A 22989-nucleotide genomic window follows, 5' to 3' on the forward strand; every position below is an offset into this window, starting at 1 on the left:
GGGATAAAAAAGATGGCGGCGAAGTAGAACGTGGAATGCATCCCTCTCCACAGATGCACCAGGAATACATCAAAAGACGCAATAATTCCCACAGAGAACCAGCTGAATACCAGCAGACAACCTCGGACACCAGAAAGCACTGCAAAGATCCCAACATAACTGGTATTTGCTTGACTCAACGCTCTGCCATTAGTCTGGGGCTTGGACAGTCTTCTTTAAATCCCTTTATTGCCAGGACAAGCAACCTCTGAAGTCTGGACTACTCCATCAGAAGTCAAGTAGGAGGCTCTGGGGAGGGAGCACTGAATCCAGGATGCTAGACTAATAGGGAGTCCTCACACACAGGGAAGATTAACTGCAGAGAACTCTCACAGAGCTCTGTATCAGAGTCTAAGACCCGGCTTCATCCGATTGTCTGCAACTGCCAGTGCTGGACACCTCACACCAAACTACAAACAGGACAGGAACACAAACCCACCCATCAGCACACAGACTACCTAAAGCCGTATTAACCTCACAGATACCCTAAAACACACCACCTGACACGGCCGTGCTCATCAGAGAGAAAAGACACAGAGCCACACACCGGAAAGCAGGCACCAGATCCCCCCACTGGGAAGCCTACTCAAGACACTGGACAAACCCCACCACAGGGGGCAGAGGGGAGAAACAAGAGGAATTAATACTGGGCAACATAGGGAAAGGAGACAGCAACAGCAAATACTATAAATTAGACAAAATGAGAAAACAAAGAAATACCATGCAGGCAAAGGAGCAGGAAAAAAACCCACAAAACCAAATAAATGAAGAGGAAATAGGAAAATTGCCTGAAAAATAATTTAGAGTAATGATAGTAATGATGATCCAAAATCTTGATAACAAAATAGAGAAAATACAAGAAACAGTTAATAAGGACTCAAGAACTAAAGAGCAAACAAACAGCAATGGACAACAAAATAACAGAAATTACAAATACTCTAGATGCTATAAACAGCAGAATGACTGAGGCAGAAGAACGAATAAGTGAGTTGGAAGGTAGAATGGGGGAAATAACTGCCACAGAGCAGGAAAGAAATAAAAGAATAAAAAGAATGGAAGACAGTCTCAGAGACCTTGGTGACAACATTAAGCACACTAACATTCGAATCATAGGCATACCAGAAGAAGAAAAAAAGAAAGGGTCTGAGAAAATATTTGAATAGGTTATAGTGGAAAACTTCCCCAACATGGGAAAGGAAATAATTAATCAAGTTCAAGAAGCGCAGAGAGTCCCATACAGAATAAACCCAAGGAGAAACACAATGAGGCACATACTAATCAAACTAACAAAAATTAAACACAAAGAAAAAATATTAAAAGCAGCAAGAGAAAAGCAACAAATAACATATAAGGGAAAACCCATAAGGATAACAGCTGCTCTTTCTGCAGAAACACTGCAGGCCAGAAGGGAGTGGCAGGATATACTGAAAGTCCTGAGAGAAAAAAACCTACAGCCCAGAATACTCTACCCAGCAAGAATCTCATTCACATTCAACGGAGAAATCAAAAGCTTTACAGACAAGCAAAAGTTAAGAGAATTCAGCACCACCAAACCAGCCTTACAACAATTGCTAATGGAATTTTTCTAAGTAGGAAACACAAGAGAAGGAAAACACCTACAAAAACAACTCAAAACAACAGAAAATAGTAATAGGAACATACATGTCAATTATCACCTTAAATGTAAATGGATTAAATGCTCCAACCAAAAGACACAGACTGGTTGAATGGATACAAAAACAAGACCCTTCTATATGCTGCCTATAAGAAACCTATCTCAGACCAAGGGACACATATAGAATGAAAGTAAAGGGATGGAAAAAAGGTATTCCATGCAAATGGAAGTCAAAAGAAAGCTGCAGTAGCAATACTCATGACAGACAAATTTGACTTTAAAGTAAAGAGTATTACAAGAGACAAGGAAGGACACTACATAATGATCAAGGGATCAACCCAAGAAGAACATAGAACAATTGTAAATATCTATGTACCCAACATAGGAGCACCTCAATACATAAGGCAAATGCTAACAGCCATAAAAGGGGACATCGACAGGAACACAATAATAGTGGGAGATGTGAACACCCCACTTACACCAATGGACAGATCATCCAAACAGAAAATAAATAAGGACACACAAGCTTTAAATGACACATTAGACCATCTCAACTTAATTGATACTTATGGAGCATTTCATCCAAAAAACGACAGAATACACCTTCTTTCCAAGTGCACACAGATCATTCTCCAGGATAAATCACATCTTGGGTCACAAATCAGGCCTCGCTATATTCAAGAAAACTGAAATCATATCAAGCATCTTCTCAGACCACAACACCAGATATCAATTACAGGAAAAAAAAGTGTAAAAAATACAAACACATGGAGGCTAAACAATATGCTACTAAACAACCAAGAAATCACTAAAGAAATCAGAGGAAATAAAAAAAATCTAGAAACAAATGACAATGAAAACACAACAACCCAAAATTTATGGGACACTGCAAAAGCAGTTCTAAGAGGGAAATTCACAGCAATACAGTCCTACCTCAAGAAACAAGAAAAATATCAAATAAACAACCTAACCTTACACCTAAAACAATTAGAGAAAGAAGAACCAAAAAACCCTAAAGTGAGCAGAAGGAAAGAAATCATATAGATCAGATCAGAAATAAATGAAAAAGAAAGGAAGGAAGCAATAGCAAAGATCAATGAAACTAAAAGCTGGTTCTTCCAGAAGATAAACAAAATTGATACACCATTAGCCAGACTCATCAGGAAAAAAAGGGAGAGGATGCAAATCAACAGAATTAGAAATGAAAAAGAAGTAACAACTGACACTTCAGAAATACAAAAGATCATGAGAGACTACTACAAGCAACTAGATGCCAATAAAGTGGATAACCTGGAAGAAATGGATACATTCTTAGAAAAATACAATCTTCCAAGACTGAACCAGGTAGAAACAGAACATATGAACAGATCAATCACAAGTATGGAAATTGAGACTGTGATTAAAAATCTCCCAACAAACAAAAGCCCAGGGCCAGATGGCTTCACAGGTGAATTCTATCAAACATTTCGAGAAGAGCTAACACCTATCCTTCTCCAACTCTTCCAAAATATAGCAGAAGGAGGAACACTCCCAAACTCATTCTACGAAGCCACCATCACCCTGATACCAAAACCAGGAAAAGACGTCACAAAAAAAGAACATTACAGGCCAACATCACTGATGAATATAGATGCAAAAATCCTCAACAAAATACTAGCTAACAGAATCCAACAGCACAGTAAAAAGATCATACACCATGATCAAGTGGGGTTTATCCCTGGGATGCAAGGATTCTTCAATATACACAAATCCATCAATGTGATACATCATATCAACAAATTGAAGGATAGTAACCATATGATAAACTCAACAGATGCAGAAAAAGCTTTTGACAAAATTCAACATCCATTTACGATAAAAACTCTCCAGAAAATGGGCATAGGAGGAAATTACCTCAACATAATAAAAGCCATATATGAGAAACCAAAAGCTAACATGGTTCTCAATGATGAAAAACTGTAAGCATTCCCTCTAAGAACAGGAACAAGACAAGGGCATCCACTCTCACCACTATTATTCAACATAGTTTGGGAAGTTGTAGCCACAGCAATCAGAGAAGAAAATGAAAGAAAAGGAATCCAAATTGGAAAAGAAGAAGTAAAAATGTCACTCTTTGCAGATGACATGATAGTATACATAGAAAACCCTAAAGACTACCAGAAAACTGCTAGCACTAATCAATGAATTTAGCAAAGTAGCAGGATACAAAATTAATGCACAGAAATCTCCTGCATTCCTATACACTATAACAACAAAGAGCAGATGGAGAAATTAAGGAAATTCTCCCATTTACCACTGCAACAAAAAGAATAAAATACCAAGGAATAAACCTGCCTAAGGAGGCAAAAGACCTATATGCAGAAAACTGTAAGACATTGATGAAAGAAATCAAAGACGACATGAACAGATGGAGAGACATACCATGTTCCTGGATTGGAAGGATCAACACTGTGAACATGACTATCCTACCCAAAGCAATTTACAGATTCAATGCAATTCCTATCAAATTACCAATGGCATTTTTCACAGAACTAGAACAGAAATCTTATGATTTGTATGGAAATGCAAAAGACCCCGAATAGCCAAAGCAATCTTGAGAAGGAAAGATGGAGTTGGTGGAATTAGGCTTCCTGACTGCAAAGTATACTATAAGGCCACAGTGATCAAGATAGTATGGTATTGGCAAAAAAACAGAAAGTAAGATCAATGGAACAGAATAGAGAACTCAGAGGTAAACCCAAGCACACATAGGCACCTTATCTTTGACAAAGGAGGCAAGAATATACAATGGAAAAAAGACAGCCTCTTCAATAAGTGGTGCTGGGAAAATTGGACTGCAACATGTAAAAGAATGAAATTAGAACACTTCCTAACACCATACACAAAAATAAACTCCAAATGAATTAAAGACCTAAATGTAAGGCCAGATACTATAAAACTCCTAGAGGAAATCATAGGCAGAACACTCTATGACATACATCAAAGCAAGATCCTTTGTGACCCACCTCCTAGAATCATGGAAATAAAATCAATAAACAAATGGGACCTACAGAAACTTAAAAGATTTTGCACAGCAAAAGAAACCATAAACAAGACAAGAAGACAACCCCCAGAATGGAAGAAAATACTTGCCAATGAAGCAACAGACAAAGGATTAATCTCCAAAATATACAAGCAGCTCATGCAGTTTAATACCAAAAAAGCAAATAACCCAATCCACAAATGGGCAGAAGATCTAAATAGACATTTCTCCGAAGAAGACATACAGATGGCCAACACACACATGAAAAGATGCTCAACATCACTAATCATCAGAGAAATGCAAGTCAAAGCCACATGAGGTATCACCTCACACTGGTCAGAATGGCCATCATCAAAAAATCTAGAAACAATAAATGCTGGAGAGGGTGTGGAGAAAAGGGAACCCTCCTGCACTGTAGGTGGGAATGTAAGTTGATACAGCCACTATGGAAAACAGTTTGGAGGTTCCTTAAAAAACTAAAAATAGAACTGCCATATGATCCAGTAATCCCACTACTGGGCATATACCCAGAGAAAACCATAATCCAAAAAGAAACATGTCCCATAATGTTCATTGCAACACTATTTACAACAGCCAGGACATGGAAGCAACCTAAATGCCCACCAACAGATGAATCGATAAAGAAGATGTGGCACATATATACAATGGAATATTACTCACCCATAAAAAGGAATGAAATGGAGGTATATGTAATGAGGTGGATAGACCTAGAGTCTGTCATACAGAGTGAAGTAAGCCAGAAAGAGAACAACAAATATTGTATGCTAACTCATATATATGGAATCTAAAAAAAAAATAGTACTGATGAACCCAGTGACGGCAAGAATAAGGATGCAGATGCACAGAATGGACTGGAGGACAGAGTTGGGGGGGTGGGGAACGAAGAGGAAGCTGGAACGAAGTGAGAGAGTAGCATAGACACATATACACTACCAACTGTAAAATAGATAGCTAGTGGGAAGCTGCTGTATAACACAGGGAGATCAACTCAAGGATGGGTGATGCCTTAGAGGGCCAGGACAGGGAGAGTGGGAGGGAGTCACGGGAGGGAGGGGATATTGGGATAAATGTATAAATACAGCTGATTCAGTTTGGTGTACCTCAAAAGCTGGTACAAGAGTGTAAAGCAAGTATATTCCAATAACGAGCTTTAAAAAAAAAAAGCTGTTACCTCTACACCTCTGAGCATTTTGCACAAGGCGTCTCAACATATCCTGCATTCTCAGCAAACATTTGCTGAATTGGGTGGTTTCCCCCATGTGAGTAATAATCACAAGAAATACTTCCAAACAGGGTAGAAAATTCTATGTTAATATCATTTATGAACAGGAGTTCCATCAGGTACAGAGTAGGAAAATTTCTCTGAACTGTTTTGTAAATATACTGTTTTCAGTATATTAAAATCAACTTTTCAACTAGTAATCATAAAATGAGAGCTCTGCTCTCAGAGCTGAGAATAGACATATGCTAGAAAAGCCTAGACTATTTTAAAATACACGTACATACCCATATATAAAACTGTATTCACATCCACACGTACACACCATCACTCATGCAGTTAAGTGGAGATGACAGAACTGGGCATAAAAAAACAGCAGCAGTGGATGCAACAGTATTAAGGATGGTGTAACAGGACTGTGGCCCCACTCCCTTCCAAAATCTTTCCCTACCAATGAGGAACAAGACTCTAGGAGGGAGGCTTTGCATCCCTGTTCCTTGCTTCAGTGCTATCATTTAGATACAGACTACAAATGAGGCAAATTTAGCTCAAAGTATATCAAACTGATTCACTGCTTTATGAATTTTATAACCAAAGCACAGATAACATACCAGCTCAGCATTCAATCAATGCCCGTGACCTGCACCACGAGACGGCACCCAGACAAACATGTGAACACGTGGCGTCCTCACAGCCACATGGTGGCTTATAACAAACTCACAGTTGGTTCCGTAGAGTAAAACATTTTTTATATGAAGAGGAAAAAAAACCCTGACCTTACAGAGAATGGCATGGCCCACCAGGCACAAATGTGCACATATGTAAGCACAGGTAACACACAAGAGTGTGAGGCTGAGTTATCTGGAACCAACCCGAGCTACTTTCTAGGACCTTCGATGGGATTGACAGGTGTTGTCGACAACAGGCTCCTTGAAACCACAAGCACTTTTCAGCTGACCCTACAGCTGCTCCTCTTCCTCCTCAGGTGACAGGCAGCATGCACGGTGGCAATTCTTTCACGACCTTGGCACCAGCCAGTGATTTGGTACCTGTGTTTCTGAGCCCTACCCCACAGCAGAAAGGTGGGCATGTATTTAACAAACCAAGAGCCCCAAACATAGGAGATTAAGTTCACTTACATCTTTAAGAAGGTCCCTGCATCCAGAAAGAGCCCAAAAGAACAAAGTATTTGAAGCTGAGGTCTGAAGCTCTACCTTCATTCAGAAAAGACTTCAAAGGAAGCAATGGGGGCAGTGGGCCAGTGACCCAAGGGCAGACACCAAAACGGACATCTCATCAGCATTCGTATCAAGTATACCATGATACATCCATTAATTCCTTCAAATCTGGGCCTGGAGTGCGACACAAAAGCAAGGCCCTAACCACCCACCGAAGCCATTTGAATCTAGTAAAAGTTTAGCACTTGCATTCTGGCTACACAGTCAGAATCGTCCCATGCAGGACACAGAGGGATGAGTGAATCCACCATTACAGACCAGAGTCAAGTACAAGTGAACATGCCACCAGCTGCAGCTGGAGGCCTAATCAGCAATCCCTGCGTCATCTCATCTTCCACTCTGGCTCGTCCACATCTTGAGGAAGGCCTAGAAGCAGCTGAGTGGCTTACCGCTGACTCGATTCAGCACAACCAATACTTGCTTAAAGGGAAACACGATCATCCTTACTATTGCTAGCATCCCATTAAGACTAAAAGTTGCTTAGGCTGTGTTCCATAAAGTCAATTGGAGGCATCTGTCTCAATGGCATTATTGTAATTATTCCTCATCAAAATGAATACCACCTCCTACTGCGCGCCATGTCTTGTGTAAACAACAGCACAAACCTAACAACTCGCATTCTGTTCTCCACCTGAGTTATTTAAGCAGCTTTTTGTTTATATAGAACTGCAAATGGGAATTCATAGACATTAACACGTTTTTTAAAACAAAATAGAAAAGCATGTTTAAGACACCTTGTTTTAAGTTTTCAAAGGCCGGGAAAATAAAAGCAAGCAAAAAAACACGGCAAATTTTATATATCATAATGATACCAGTAAAGGTCAAAGAGAAGCACTTATTAAAGTCAACCTAGTATATATGCTGGTGCCTGAGAGTGGAGACCACAAAATGAGGACTGAAAGAGCACACAGCACGGTGTACGTGTGCCCTTGTACCCTCTACCTCCACCCCAAAGCTGTGTTTCCAAACACTCTTCAGAAGATTCTGGCAAGGTCTTAGGCACACACAGGAAGCAGGGGCACCAAGGTACCCACTGTGGATGTTACTAATATCAAAGCAGAGGAGGCAGTTAGGGGAGGTGGATGGGTGGAGTGGGCGGTGAAATAGGTGAAGGAGATTAAGAGCTATAAACCTCCACTAATAAAATAAATAAGCCACAAGGACGTCATATACAACATTAGGAATATGGTCAATAATACTGTAATAACCTTGCATGGGGACAGATGGTTATTATACTTATTGTAGTGACCATTTTATATGCAAATGTCAAGCCACTATATAGTACACCTGAAACGAACATCATATTGTACCTCAATTACATTTTAATTGTTAAAAAAAAGAAGATGGTTTCTCTGGCAAAATTTTCAAGATCCAGAATTTAAACACAACGAATTCCCTTAAAGAAGTCTTTTTAAATATTATATTTAATAAAATATAAATAAAATTAAATTGTTAGAGAAACAAAACAAATGCATAATAATCCGAAAGAGTGGTTTATCATATAGATCTACATATTGTATAGATATTGATCTCCAGTGATTAAACAATATCAGAGTTAACATAGTCTTAATGCTTCAGGAGGAAAACTAAACCGTGATCATATTTTGTTACTAGTCTTCCATCATCATCAGTGGCCCAGTGAAATTATCACGAAGTGGGGAATGAAGAGAGAAAGACAGGAGGGACTGGGCCAGAGGCGTCCCAGAAATGCAGACAACTCCCACAGAGCTGAACCCCGGATACAGACCGCAAGTGCTCAGGAATAGTGCTTCTTAAACTTGGCTGTGCAACAGAAGTGTCTGAAAAGCTTTGAATATCCCAAGGCCCAAGCAGTCCCTCCCTGCCCTTCACCACCCCCCCCCCCCCACACACACACTAAATCTAATCTCTAGAGGTGGGCGCCCCAAACAACAATAGTTTTTAAAACTCGCCAGTTGATTCCTATACACAGTCAAGTTCTAGACCCAGTGTCTTGTCTATCAAAGGCCTCAGGTGAAATGATTCTACGGTCAGATGCAGATGATGACATCTGTCCATTTCTCAAGGGAAAAACAAAATATTGGTAAGTAGTAGTGGAACCGGTCAAAAGCCAAGAGTTCAGGTTCTGATTTTGCCCCTCCTGATTTATGTGACCTTTCCACAAATCACTTGATTTCCTGGGTCCTCAATGTATATTCCATTTAAGCACAAAGGGGTTCTATAGAGTCTGTAAAAGCCTGTTTAATCCTATAGTTTCTACATACTAATAAAGAAATACTTCCAAATAGGATGGTTTGGCCAGGGTTACGTTAGCAAATTTGGCTCAGGATCCTAGTTTTACTTATTCACTCTCTTTAACTTTTTATAAGAGCTAGACCTACCAGTAAAAACTGGGTGAATTCCGCATATGTCAGATGTCTCCTTCTTTCTTTCCCAAAGTGTAGTTGCACAAATTCTGAATCCCAGTTAAATGGAATATGTTGATGAATTGTGGTCTGTCCAAAAACCTGCTTAACGTCCTCTGAAAAGAGAAAAGAAAGGTTGATTAAAATAAATCAAATCAGGTTCTTCCTTATAAAACCTCTTAATAAATGGATATTGCCACTGTCTTCCTATAAAAACTCAACTTTAAAAACATAGATTATAAAATCATGGCAGAAATAGAAGTGAGAATCTCATTAAGTCAAAGTTAATAATAGCATTCAATACAATAAAGGGAAAAAAATCAAGAAGTCACACACACACAAAAAGCCCTAATGAGGCAGTAGCAAACCAAAGCAATAAGCTAAATCTCATATCATCAGCTGTTTTGTTTCGACAAATACTATTTTCTAGGCACAGGGGATATAATTCAATCTTTAGCGCCAGGAAACGCACATACGCATACAGAAACACACAGATCACTTACAATTCTTACATACAGTCTTAAATATAGTCCTCTTTATCAAGCTATTAAAATGTTTTTGAGGATTTAGAAATCGATATAAATCTTGATGCATATATTCAACAGCACTAAGACTCTAAGTTTTAAAAAGTTCCACTGCTCATCAGGCCACACTTAAAGACAAAGGCGATGGGAAGAAGAGCTAACAGACCAATCCTTTAACTATCCTGCACACTCTGGCTTGACAGAAGTGCTCAAATGGTCCAAATAATCCCGTTTTTTGTTTTGTTTTGTTTTGTCTTGTTTGGGGGTGGGGGTGGTATAGTTGTTTTTACAATATTGTGTTAAATAATCCCGTTTTAAGATGGGCTGCCACATGTACTGTAGTACTCATTCTGCCCCTCTTTTTAGCCTCTACTATGAAACTGTAAGAGGACTGACAAGGAACAGAAAACAATATGAAAAAACCTCACTTTTCTAAAGCTTTACGTTTTTATTTACTAGTCTCCCCGCCTCCCAACATGAGTTTATGTTTGGAGGGTAAAGGGACGCACATTATATTAATGGATTCGTCCTGGCCTTCACTTCTTTAAATTTATCTACCAAACCTGCTCACTTTTATGAGCAAACTATGCCTGTTACCTTGTTTTTTGCCCTTTGCAACTATTTAAAAAAAGCAAAAAGAAGTAAATTCTTTAGTTCTCCAAAGGGTGCCAAAAATTTTGGCACATGTTTCCACTGTTTCCCCCAAATTTCCTACTTCCACCCCCGCCTTACGCCCACAACTTTTTATTCCATGCTTTTAGTTTCCAGAAATTTTTAAAGTCTTGCCATGAAGAAACAGTAGTGCTGCCATCAGCATAAGATTGGGTGTGTATTTGCACAGAGAAGGCAGTAAAATCAGAATTATGTCGGGCATAAATTTTATAAAAGATAGCAGAAAACCTCACACTGGCCCTGATGAGGACAATAAAATAAAAAAGTTTTAAGTGTAACCCTCAATTTCTTTGAATTCATTCTGTCTTCTCCACTTTTAGGAAAACAGAGACAGGAAAAAAAAGAGGACATAAGAAAAATGAAGTGAATCAAGAATTGAGATTTGGGGGTGGGGGGGTGGGGAGGAAAGGCTCCCAGAGGATCTGAGTGCGGGGGTGATGAATGAAATGAACTAAGTAGGAGGAGACTCTGCAAGTTTCTTTTTGGCCCTAACACATCTGAGAAGGAATTACAGAACTGAAATTCACATGACTTGGGTTCAAATTTTACTATTAATAGTAGCTAAAATTTCTTGGGCACTTACCATGTACCAGGTATTATTTTAGTGGCTATATGTGGTAAAATAGACATTAAAAACAGATAATCTGTAGCTCCCTTCCTGTTCTAAATTTCTATTATTCTATATGAAACAGGCCCAGGACAGATTCAAGGAAGGCCCCACAATCTTCTAATCTAGACCAATAAGTGATCTAATGAGAAATGATGTTCAAATGACAAAGATGTGACCAAAAGAAAAAAAGAAAAAATACACAATTTTTTTATTCTATAAAAAATGTTTATATACTATAATAAAATTTTATAGAAATATACAAACAAAAACGACTTTTTGGCCATTTTTCTGCCAAGCTGGGGAAATAGATTTCTTTCTGCTAACCATTCTGGTAAAATAACCTTCCAACACAATAATCATGGGATAGCTGTCAAAAACAAGGTCCTTCCTTTTCATGACCTCTCCTTCAATGTCCTATAGAAAGTAACAGAAGAAGGTATTAACCCAATATTGGAGACATGGGTGGATGGGAAATAAATAAAAGTCATAAAGAAATGATGACTCTGGAGAACAAGAAGTCCAACACTGGAGACTTGATGAGGTTAGTGACAGAGCTGAAAAGACAGAAGTTCACAATGAAAGTTTGGTGTGCTGTGTTAAGAGACTTCAGAGGTGACAGGACATGAGTTCTATGGACTGTGCTGTGTTTGTATGTTGAAGTCATAGTTCCTAGGACCTTAAAATGTGGCTATATTTTGGAGATAAGTTCTTCAAAGAGATAATTAAGTTAAAATGAGGTCGTGAATGAGGGGGTGGCCTAGCGTAACACGACTGCCATCCCTTTAAGAAAGGCAGATTAGGACGCGGACATGCACAGAGGAAGACCATGTGAAGACATAGGGAGAAGAGTGTCATTTACAAGCCAAGCAGAAAGGCCTCAAAAGACACCAATCCTGCCAACACCTTGATCCTGAACTTCTTATCTCCAGAAATGTAAGAAAATTAATTTCTGTTCTTTAAGCCATGCAGTCTGTGGCACTTTGTTATGGCAATCTCAGCAAACTGTTACAATGAGCAACAGGAACTCCCATAGCAGTGATGAGGAAGGTACCTAAAAAGACCCTCTCTATCTCTTGTGACCATAAGCAAAATGAGAGACATTTACAAAAGCAGGCATGTTATAAAAAGGTGTGTTAACTGGATATTCAGATCTTAATTAAATGTAGTAAAAATGAGTTTTAGGCTAAATATATGCAAATTAAATGTGTTAATACCAAAAAAAAAAAAAAAAAGTAACATAAGGTATTAACCCAATATTGGCATATAAAGCTAAGGCATTTATTATCCATTTTAATATTTATATTGTATAAAACTATAAATGTATATAATATAGGTTATTCAAAACTTAGTACATGAATTTAAAATGTGCCTCACTCTAACCAACAATCTTATTTTTCCTATAATTAACTATCATTTACTGCTTGCTAAAGCTCTGACCTGAATTCAAAACTGTAAACTTTGAACCCTAAGTCTAGAGCCTTCTCCACTATTCCATTAGTATCATCTCTTTTATGCAAATGCCTAAAATATTGAAATCTAGTCCCTCTGAAGTATATATAGAGCTATATGTGATCTCTAAGACATGTTTCAACTCTACAAACTGTCAACCCTACAGACCTATACTACTGATATGTTTTTAAAAAGCTATCTCTACATAGTATGTGTAGGTGTGCAGATAGGTCTGTGTGAGTATACACATTTATTATATTATCTTCTCTTTCTACATAGATTATTAGCACCTTGAGAACAAAGGCCATATTTTTCACATCTGGTTCTCTCTCCTCTATGCACAGTGGTGGGCATAGAGCAACTATTCACTAACTTGTGGCTGAATTTAAATGAGGAAGAAAAGGTTTACAATGGTGCAACAGGTTAAGGACAGTGGCATTAACCCTTAGAGGCACTACAGTTTCTAGCCTACTGAAAAGCCATTTCAACAATCATTTCCTAAGATTTTAGCAAAGTGCATAAGAATTGTCAGCCTTGCTTATAGAAGTCTCCAGCCCCAGGCCAAGACTGATTCCAGTGGACTGAAGAAACTGCATTTTAACTGGCATCCCAGATTTTTCTAATTCAAGGGTCCAGAACCTCATTTTGAAAAACACTGTCCTAAAAGGGTTATAGAAGGGTTTTTAAACTCCCCATTGAAACAGACAAAAAATTATGAAAGGAAGGAGATCGGAAAGTTTCTCCACAATAGCTAATATAATACAGTAAGTGTACACACAGGCTACTTGTAGACCCAAGGGGACAAGCAGGTTGTGCAGTCCAGTGACTGACATTCACTTCATGGCCTATGTGACTGGTGCTCCCTGGAGCTGGACAGTTCACAAACTACACAACCCTGAGAGTGGGGTCCACTGGAATGCCAATCCTCAGCCAGCATGGCTGGAGCACTGTACTCGGTCCTACAGGAAGCAGAAAGGCGGGAGAAGACACAGTGCTGAATCCAAGTCTAATCCATGAGAAATGACTACACAACACATCCAAACAGTATACTGGATTAAGTGCTAAACGGCAAGAGTTCCTCATGACAAGGGAACAGATGTTTAAGGAAGGGTGCATTTTCAAAAGCAGGAGTAAAAAGGCTTCCTAGAGAAGATAAAATTTGATCTGGGTCCTGAAGGCTGTGGAGGATTCATTCAGACAAATCTCTGAGGGAATTTTTCAGTAAAGAGCAACAGCATGAAGAACGGTTCATTTCTTTTGAAGTGAATTAAGGGTCCAGAACACTTTGGACCAAAGCCACCTGGTGTCACTGAGACAGGGCAGATCCTGATCTAGGCACTTACAGATGTTGGCATCACTTGCCAGTAGCAAATATTATTTTCAAACCCTAAGGACTTGATGCTACATTTGTGAGGAAGAAAAGGTTGCTTTGGGAAGAACAGTTGGTCATGGAATTCTGCAGGAAAAAAAAAAAGACCTGGAGTTTTTTACTACTTGGTACAATCTGTACAAAATTTTTCACTCTCCTAACTACCTAACAGAGGTTTGTGTACTCAAATATCATAAGATTACCAAGTCATTCTAACAGAACAAACCAAACGATACATGTAAGAGGGAAGGATTGTTGATAAAGAGGAAAACTACCGATATTTTTATACTCATTTTCCAGGCTAATCAACTTTTTAAGAAATTAAAATATTAAATTTTGTCAGTCTGGAGAACTGACACGTTTTCTCTGACAATAGATTCATAAGTCATTGAACACTTCATCCTGCTCCTGCTTTGGGGGCACTGGTTTTCTGAAATGCTTGGCCTTGACATTTTCCTGTACATTCATGAATAGAAACATCTATGAGCCCAACAGTCACAATGGGTTCTGGAATTCCCCCCTCACTTTGGAAGACACTGTAATAGCATCTCAGGTTAATATTCTTTTCTCCTTTAGGAGGCTCAGATAGCTTTCTCATTTATCATTTGATAGTTTTAAGATTTCTCCATGCCTTGGTGAGGCAATGAGAAGTAAGAGTACTCCTTCCATCATATAGCGGGTACATGAGAAACTAAAAACCAAAGTGACTTTCAAATTCTGCTCTGTACTCTCACTTTCATGGAAAATTCCGTGAGCTTTACCATGAAAGACTCCAGCAGTCCATCTTAGGGCCATCCTATCACTAAACCTTTACCATTCCCTGAGCTTTCCACACCTAACTTCCTAACTTGTAGTTTGAGAGAGGAAAGAGGAAAATGTTTTACGCTTTTTGGTTCCTCGGTTCAGTGAAAGAAATAAATGAATAAATACAACTATAATTCATAACACACCAGCTGATGGCTTTCAAATAAGCATCACTAGGCAGATTTATTACTAACTTAAAAAAATTAGGTCTCTCTAAAAGCACAAGCTCTTAAAATCTTGCCCCCAGAGGTCATATAGGCAAAGAAGCAAAACTGAATTAGCAGTGAAATATAAATGAAGCACTAGATACATATTTTGGATATTTAAAAAGTCAGTTTTCTTAGCTCAGCCACTCCTCCTGAAAGTAAAAACAAATTAGAATGCTTATCTCAAAGTATTATCACTGTTATTTCAATATGTGCCAAACAAACTATGTTTGGAAGGTCTTTAGTTCCCATAATATCACCAAATATTATTTAAAGCAAGACTTCACCAAATAAGCTCAAAGAGCCTTTGAGTTTATTTTTGGGGACTTTGCTTCCTCCACAAATGTTTCGAGCCTAAAAGTCTGCTGCATTTTTTTTATGATTATAAAAAGACAGTTACAAAGTAGTAATTGTTTCTTTCCTAAATATAACCTCAAAAAGTCAACTGATTTCCCCCAATAAGTTTCCCAGGCTACACAGTATAGTTATAGTAAGAAGAACTGTGATTTTTAAAAGCTAGGTCATAGATGACATGATCTTGTGTATTCAAGGTCCTAAGGAATCCACTTAAAAACTATTAGAATAAGTCCAGCAATGTTGAAGGATACAAGATCAATGTACAAAAATCAACTGTATGTCTATACATTGGAAATAAGCAACCCAAAAATGAAATTAAGAAAACAATTCAATTTACAATAGCCTCAAAAATAGGAAAAAAATTTAACAAAAGATACGCAAAATCTACACTCTACAAACTATAAAACACTGTTGAAAGAAATGAAAGAAGATCTAAATAAATGGGAAAACATCCCATTTCATAGATGGGAGGACGTAATACTGTTAAGATGGTAATAATACTCCCCAAAGTGATGGACAGATTCAGTGTAATCCCTATCAAAATTCCAGCTGATGTCTTTGCAGAACCTGACAGGCAGATCCTAAAATTCATACAGAAATTCAAGGGGCCCAGAATAACCAAAACAATCTTGAGAAAGAACAAAGTTCTTTGTATTTCAAATTTACCTCAAAGCTACAGTAATCAAGACTGCGTCGTACTGGCATAAAGATAGACATATAACACATATGGAATAGAATTGTGAGGCAAGAAATAAACCCTTACATTTATGGTCAATTAATTTTCAACAAGGATGACTATTCAATAGGAAAAGATTGGTATTTTCAACAAATGGTGCTGGGACAACTGGAAAAAGAAAGAAGGTAGAAGAATCCTACCTCACATTATACACAAAAACTAACTCAAAAATAGAGCAAAAACCTAAATATAAGACTAAAACTGTGACACTCTTAAATGAAAACATAGGTGTAAATCTTTGCGACTCTAGATTAGAAAATAGTTACTTAGATATAGTATCAAAAACACAAGCAACAAAAGACAGTAACATGTAAATTGGACTTCTTCAAAAGTTAAAACTTTTGTACTCCAAAGGAAAACACTGACAAAGTGAAAAGACAGACTACAGAATGGGAGAAAAATTTTGCAAATCATATATCTGATAAAGAACTCTGGAATAATATAAAGAACTCTTGCAGCTCAATAATAAAAAGACAATTCATTCCATTTTTAAAATGACCAAAGGATTTGAGTAGACATTTCTCCAACGACAAAATGGCCAATAAGCACACGACAAGATGTTCAACATCATTAGCCATTAAGGAAATGCAAATCAAATGAGATATCACACTGAGATACACCTTCACCCCCAAAAGTAGCAAGTGCTGGTGAGGATGTGAAGAAATCGGAAACCCTCATACACTTGCTGCTGGGAAGGTAAAATGGTGCAGTCACTCTGGAAAAGAGTTTGGCAGTTCTTCAAAAAGTTAAACATAGTTACCAGGTGACCCAGCAATTCCACTCCTAGGTATATATCCAAGAGAAATGAAAACATATGTTCACATAAAAACTTGTACACAAATGTTCATAGCAGCATTAGCCAAACAGCCAAAAAGTGGAAACAAATGGAATGTCCATTAATTGAAGGATTAATGTCCATTAATTGAAGGATAAACAAAATGTGGTATATCTATAACAATGTAATTATTCATACTATTAAATGCTACAACATGGATGAAGCTTGAAAACATTATACCAAGAAGCTAGTCATAAAAGACCACGTTGTATGATTCTGTTTATATGAAATGTCCAGAATAGGCAAATTTAAAGAGACAAACAGTAGATTAGTGGTTGCTTAGGCCTGGAGGGGCTGGGGGAAATGGGAGTGGGGAGTGAGGATTGCTAACGTACAGGGTTTCTTGTTGGCGTGATGAAAATATTCTAAAACTGATGATGATTGCACAAATATGTGAACAGACTAAAAAAACATTGCATCATACACTTTAAACGGGTGCATTATAGCTCAATAAAGCCGTTTTATAAAACAAAACAAAACAAAACAAAACCTAGGACCCTCAAATCTGCTTCCTACTAATGAGTGATATTAGGCAAATAACTTACTCTGACTCCATTCTCTCAATGTATAAAATGGTAATATAAAAACCTCAAGGGTTGTAGTTAAATGTGCCCAGCACAATGTTCTAAACATAGTAGGTGACCATTAAAATGGTAAAATTTCAAAATCTAAAGTCTTAATTTAATGAAAATTGTCATCTGGGCACCAAATATTTACACATGATACAAAACAAAATCAGGCACAGTGTGACTGGAAATATCATAGTTTACACATTTCTCAAAGCAATAATTTTCCTCAAATACTTAAAATTCATCCTTCTTTTAGCTCATATATTAAAATTTTGAATGAAAAGTGATAAAAAACTAAGTAATTTTCTATTATGTTTCCAAAAGTATGAAATTAAGAAAGATTAAGAACCTCCACTCTTTACTTTGAAGATCTTTCAGATACTAGAAGTATTTAATTGGCAAATTACTTGCACATGCCATTAAGTAGTTAGACTGAATTTGTTTTTACAAATTCTATGGCCTCTTATTCCTTAACTTCCACCACACTATAATCTGAAATCATCGAGGTCTTCACTTATGCAAATTTTAACTTTCTACTTTTTTGTTTCCATACAGAATAACTAAATTAATGCACTTTAATTTCCAAAAGATTCACTTTTTGAAGCTGCAAATCAAGGAAAACGAGTTTCCCATTAAAATAAAAAAGGTTCATCAAGCTACATTATTTCAAACACTGAACCATAATCTCTCTCTCATGGATCCTAAAAATTTCATTAATACAATAAACACAAAAAGGATGTTTCAGTTAAACCCGAAAATAATCTGTCCCTCTCAGAGGCAAAGGGAGAGCTCCTGAACAGCGTCCTTTATTTCTCAACAGCTTCACGGGGGTGCTTTTTCTAATGCGTGCTAAATCCTCAAAGAAAGTTGTGGTTTCGCTCAAAGGGAAGTAATATTCCACCCTGCTGATATGGTTAACAACAGCTTATACGGCCATCGTCCTTTAAGCAGGGAGCAAAAGACAAATTGTTGAATTCGGAAGTTAAATAACATAATGGAGTAAGTGGATGCAGACCTATCTCTACTGCCGCATGCGCCAATATCAAGGTTTGCCATTTCAAACCCTTTTGACAAGTGCCTTTTTCTATTAATCACAGTTAAGGATCTGAAGAGGAAAGAAGTATTCTGGCTACAATTCAGACTTGCTCAAGGAAGTTCTGGGGGGGAAATGGGTGCCATTAAAACAGAGTAAGTACAGAATAAGTACTTCACACACACAGCTCTTCTCATTTAATTGAGTTCTCCATAAGCCCCAGTAAACTTTGTATTATTATTATTATTCTGAACACGTAGGTATGGTGGTGATAAGTAGCTTTCAAAAAATAAGCACACATGCAGACACAGCGCTCGTGTACATACACAGTCAAGCTGAGCTGAATATTATTTTGAAGTTATATATAGTGTTGGTACATGTAGAAATTAGGGCTAATTTAAACCTCTTCCAGTTCTGTATGTAGGAGGGATGGGACTACCCTGATATGAGGTCACGTGGCTTTCTAGAAAAGAAGATCACCCATCTAGTAGTGCCAGAAGACAAAGCTGCGGTTCCTACGAAACCAGTCACCTTCCCCTCTCTGTGCCTGTATAAAGCCATAAATGACACCAGCCATTGTTCAACTGCTGTGTGAAACATGTTCCCTTGGAGAGCTTGTTCAAAACACATTCCCAAGCGCCACGCCCAAGGACCTTGATTCAGCAGATTTGAGATGGAGCCAGGGAGTCCGCAGTTGTAATGAACGCTGTTACAATGAGAACTCGTGCTCTGCCTTATTGATAAGAATCCTTCCTATTCTAAAATCTGATGGATCTATAAATCCTCAAGATTAATACACTATTTAAGTCATCATAGTGAATGTTGGTTAACAATGAAAAATGTTAAAGGCTGGCAGCTATTTAGCATTTGATATTAATCTTCTATCACATGCACTATCTAAATCAAACAGCAAGAGAGGCCAACTGAGATGTTTTCAATTTATCTGCCAGAAAAAGTTATTTTCAATTGGATAGAATAAATCATTAGCAGTCTTTCATAAAATCAAAAGTAGGTCAGTTAAAATGGCATTTGCAGGTATACAGCAGACTGTGGTCACTCTCCAGATGTGTAAGCTTGCTTTAATCATCTGTTGTGTTAATTATTGTTAACTTTCCTTCCCACTAGAGAGGAACACACCAAAAAACTCCAACTCTTTGAAATTTTTAAAGCAGTACAAAGAATCCTAATTCATTCCCTAACTGCAAGTATAATATCTCTATTGTTTAAAACACCAATTTCCGAAGCTGGTTTCCTTAGACGGATGTTATCAAAAATAATTTTCTTGCAAAAGCATTAACATACATTTAACCCTACTTAAATGTTCAAGAGCAGATGTACTACAAATGTACACCCACAGTGATCCCTTATTAGTATAAAACTGTTTTATTTCAATTAAAATGTCTAACTATCCACCCCCAACATATACCTAAACTGTAATTTTCTCTGAGAACTTCCAATATGTTCTTGATTTTGTTTCCTTTATCAACCTATCAGAGCAAAAACTGCCTTGCAACTGTTGGAAGAAATCAGTCATTAGCAGCAAGATTACAGCAAATTTTCCAATTTAGAAAAACTGTATTTTTATCTCCTCTTATTCTGAAAGAATAATGGTATAATTTTACTATTTTTAAGTGAGCAGTACAGTTTAAAATAGTCAAATTTTCCCAGTGCTCAAGTTTTAGGATTTACCAGTAGCTTTCTGTCCTCCACACCTCCTTTCCTTTTCACAAGTTCTCCTCTCCCGTCACCCCGAGCAGGTGCACACACGCGCCCCAGGGGCAGAAGCTCCCCCCACCCCACCCCACCCACACGACAGTATTCCAAAGAACGGTTAACCTTCAGGCAGTAGTTAACTAAGGAGTGGCTTCACATGGTTATTGTGATTTACTCTCCAATTGACATTCCTCCACCTTCTCAACAGGTTCTTTTCCCCCCTCCCTATTTTTAAAATGGGGTGATGAAGTAGCAAAAAGTACAATATTTTAGCCATTTGGGCATGGACGATTCTCAAATTATCCCACCAACTGGAAGTGCTCTCTGATACCACTATCTTTCAAAATTGAAGCCATTATGGTCAATCGTGCAAATCCGTATTTAGCTTTTCGTAAATAGTGGATTTTTGACCCGATGAACTGGAACAGCTTCTGCACAGTCTCTAGGATCTCAGACAAGACACTCCGTCCCCAGGCACATCACAATTCTCATCAATGTTGAAGTTATTTACTCTCAGAACTCTCTGCTCTTATTCAATTTTCTCATTCTCTATTGGAATGTGTATAAAAAAATCTTTGGGTCCCTCCCAAAATATGAAATAAAATCTACTATAGGGCAATAACTTTCTCACACCAAAATAACATGCTGTTTTTGTGAAACATCAAGATCAGAATGAATATTAACAAAGAACTTTGCTCAAATAACGGTCCTTATGACTCAACCACTTTCCCCTCAGTTGTCATTTTGAAAATTTCATTTTCCAAGTGTCTTTACAAAGGTAATAATAAATGACCTTCTTTGCAGTGAGCTTTAGAAAACTGTGGCTAAAGTTTTGTCCTCTTCTAGTCCAAATAACTGCATTCCTCTAGTTTTTTACATTTATTATTAAATTTGAATGTCTACCTTCAAAACTTATTTGCATATTTTAGTTAGCTCTCATCATTTTCTGCAACTTAAATGAGAATGACTGAAGAGGGTTGTTTCCACATAATTCATCATATTATCTAGCCTGTTTTCCCAGAGCATTCCAATTCACTTTCATCACAGCAGGTGTTCCTGCACAAAATCCAACTGTGAACCCAGGAAGGGCCCCTCCAAAGACCAACCTACACGTCAGAGAACTAATTAAAGAAGGACATTAGAAATCGCTTCATTAGTTCTGTGGATTCTGTTTATGTCTCCCACACAAAAGAAAGGTAGGTTCTGTTCAAATAGTTTGACAAGGTTAATTTATTTTTTTCTGCAGGACTTCTCAGAGCCTTTGTAAACTAAAAATTTGGGGCCTTATGATTGTCTAATAGGAGAATCCTTTCTCACACAACACTAACATAAATAGGAGACAGCACTTTAAAGTACCAAACTCACAATATCACTCAATAGTTAAGATTAAAGGACAAGAGGCCACCACAGTTTACAATAAAAGATCAATACTGGGCTATTTTCTTTTGGATTGCAGGCCAACAGACAGAGCTGAAGCAGCGAGGCAGCCAAGTCTCCCAGGGCAGCTCAGGGCAAAGCCTATTTTACAACTTTAGTTTTTAAACAGCAATGCTGGAAAAGTCTTGAATAAGATATATGTCTACTCATTCAGCTGTCCCTCTTTAAAAAGCAGTTCCTATCCTTTGGCAGGACTCCTTTGAGATGTGCTAAAAGCAAATGCTCCTTTAGACAAAACATAGCTAACATATATGGCCATTCATGGACTCCCTAACACTTACCTAGAACCAGAGAGTCACACACACACACACCCCACCATCACCACCACCATCACCATGAAATTGGCTGCTTCTGTTCACATACTAAGAATGGAAACTTTAAAACTGCATGTGAAACATTCCACGAACTCTTGTTCACAAGTAATGAAAAAGATAAGTCAAAGGAAAAGAAAAACATGTGATGACATTAAGCAAATAAAAAATTTACATTTCAGCTTGAGGAAGTACTCTGGTATACAACATACTCTGAATTTTCAGAAGGTCAATTGTGACTTACACTAGACAAAGGTAAGATTCAGGTCCTTCACTACTATTGAGTTAGGCTATTACTGTTGCCTACTGCAAATACAACTATGGAAGAAATATTCATAAATAGAAACAGTTAATGTTAAATTAGCATCATGAAAAGACCAGTCACTGGTGGGTACACTAAATGTATCAGATTAACAGTTTCACTAAACACACACACACACACTTTCTTAAAATTCATAATGATAATGCTTTGCTCTCCCAGCAACAACAAATAAGAAACCTGGGAAAACGAAAGTGCTGGAAAACCACTCTGTATCAACTTGCTCAGAAGGCAGGTAAGTCCTTTCAAACCCTGACTTTCAGTTCTTCCATTCACAAAATGGGAGTGATCATCAACCTGCCTGTTTCACAGCAGTATCGGGAAGTTTACACAGGATCACAGACATGTCTGCCTCTGGCTTTGGCCCACTCCAATCAGTGCAACAAAAACCACCTTTTCCAAGCATAATTCGGATCCTGTCCCTGTCCTCTTAAGAACCCTGAAGGACTCCCAATTGCCTCTCCTATCAAATGAAAACTTCCGCTTAGAGGCCTGTCGTGGGTGCAC

The 22989-nt window shown here is 37.8% G+C and overlaps 1 protein-coding gene across 3 annotated transcripts in view; it reads right to left on the minus strand.

The window, feature by feature from the left end:
- SLC25A13 (solute carrier family 25 member 13) overlaps nucleotides 1–22989 on the minus strand; it is a 206487-nt gene that overhangs the window by 84847 nt on the left and 98651 nt on the right. For all 3 annotated transcript variants that reach the window (XM_057731069.1, XM_057731068.1, XM_057731070.1), the window contains one exon: nucleotides 9515–9654. In XM_057731069.1, coding sequence (XP_057587052.1) covers nucleotides 9515–9654 — 140 coding nt within the window. The remainder of the gene's footprint in view (nucleotides 1–9514; nucleotides 9655–22989) is intronic.

The sequence above is a fragment of the Hippopotamus amphibius genome, chromosome 4, assembly GCF_030028045.1.
Source record: "Hippopotamus amphibius kiboko isolate mHipAmp2 chromosome 4, mHipAmp2.hap2, whole genome shotgun sequence".
NCBI lineage: Eukaryota > Metazoa > Chordata > Mammalia > Artiodactyla > Hippopotamidae > Hippopotamus > Hippopotamus amphibius.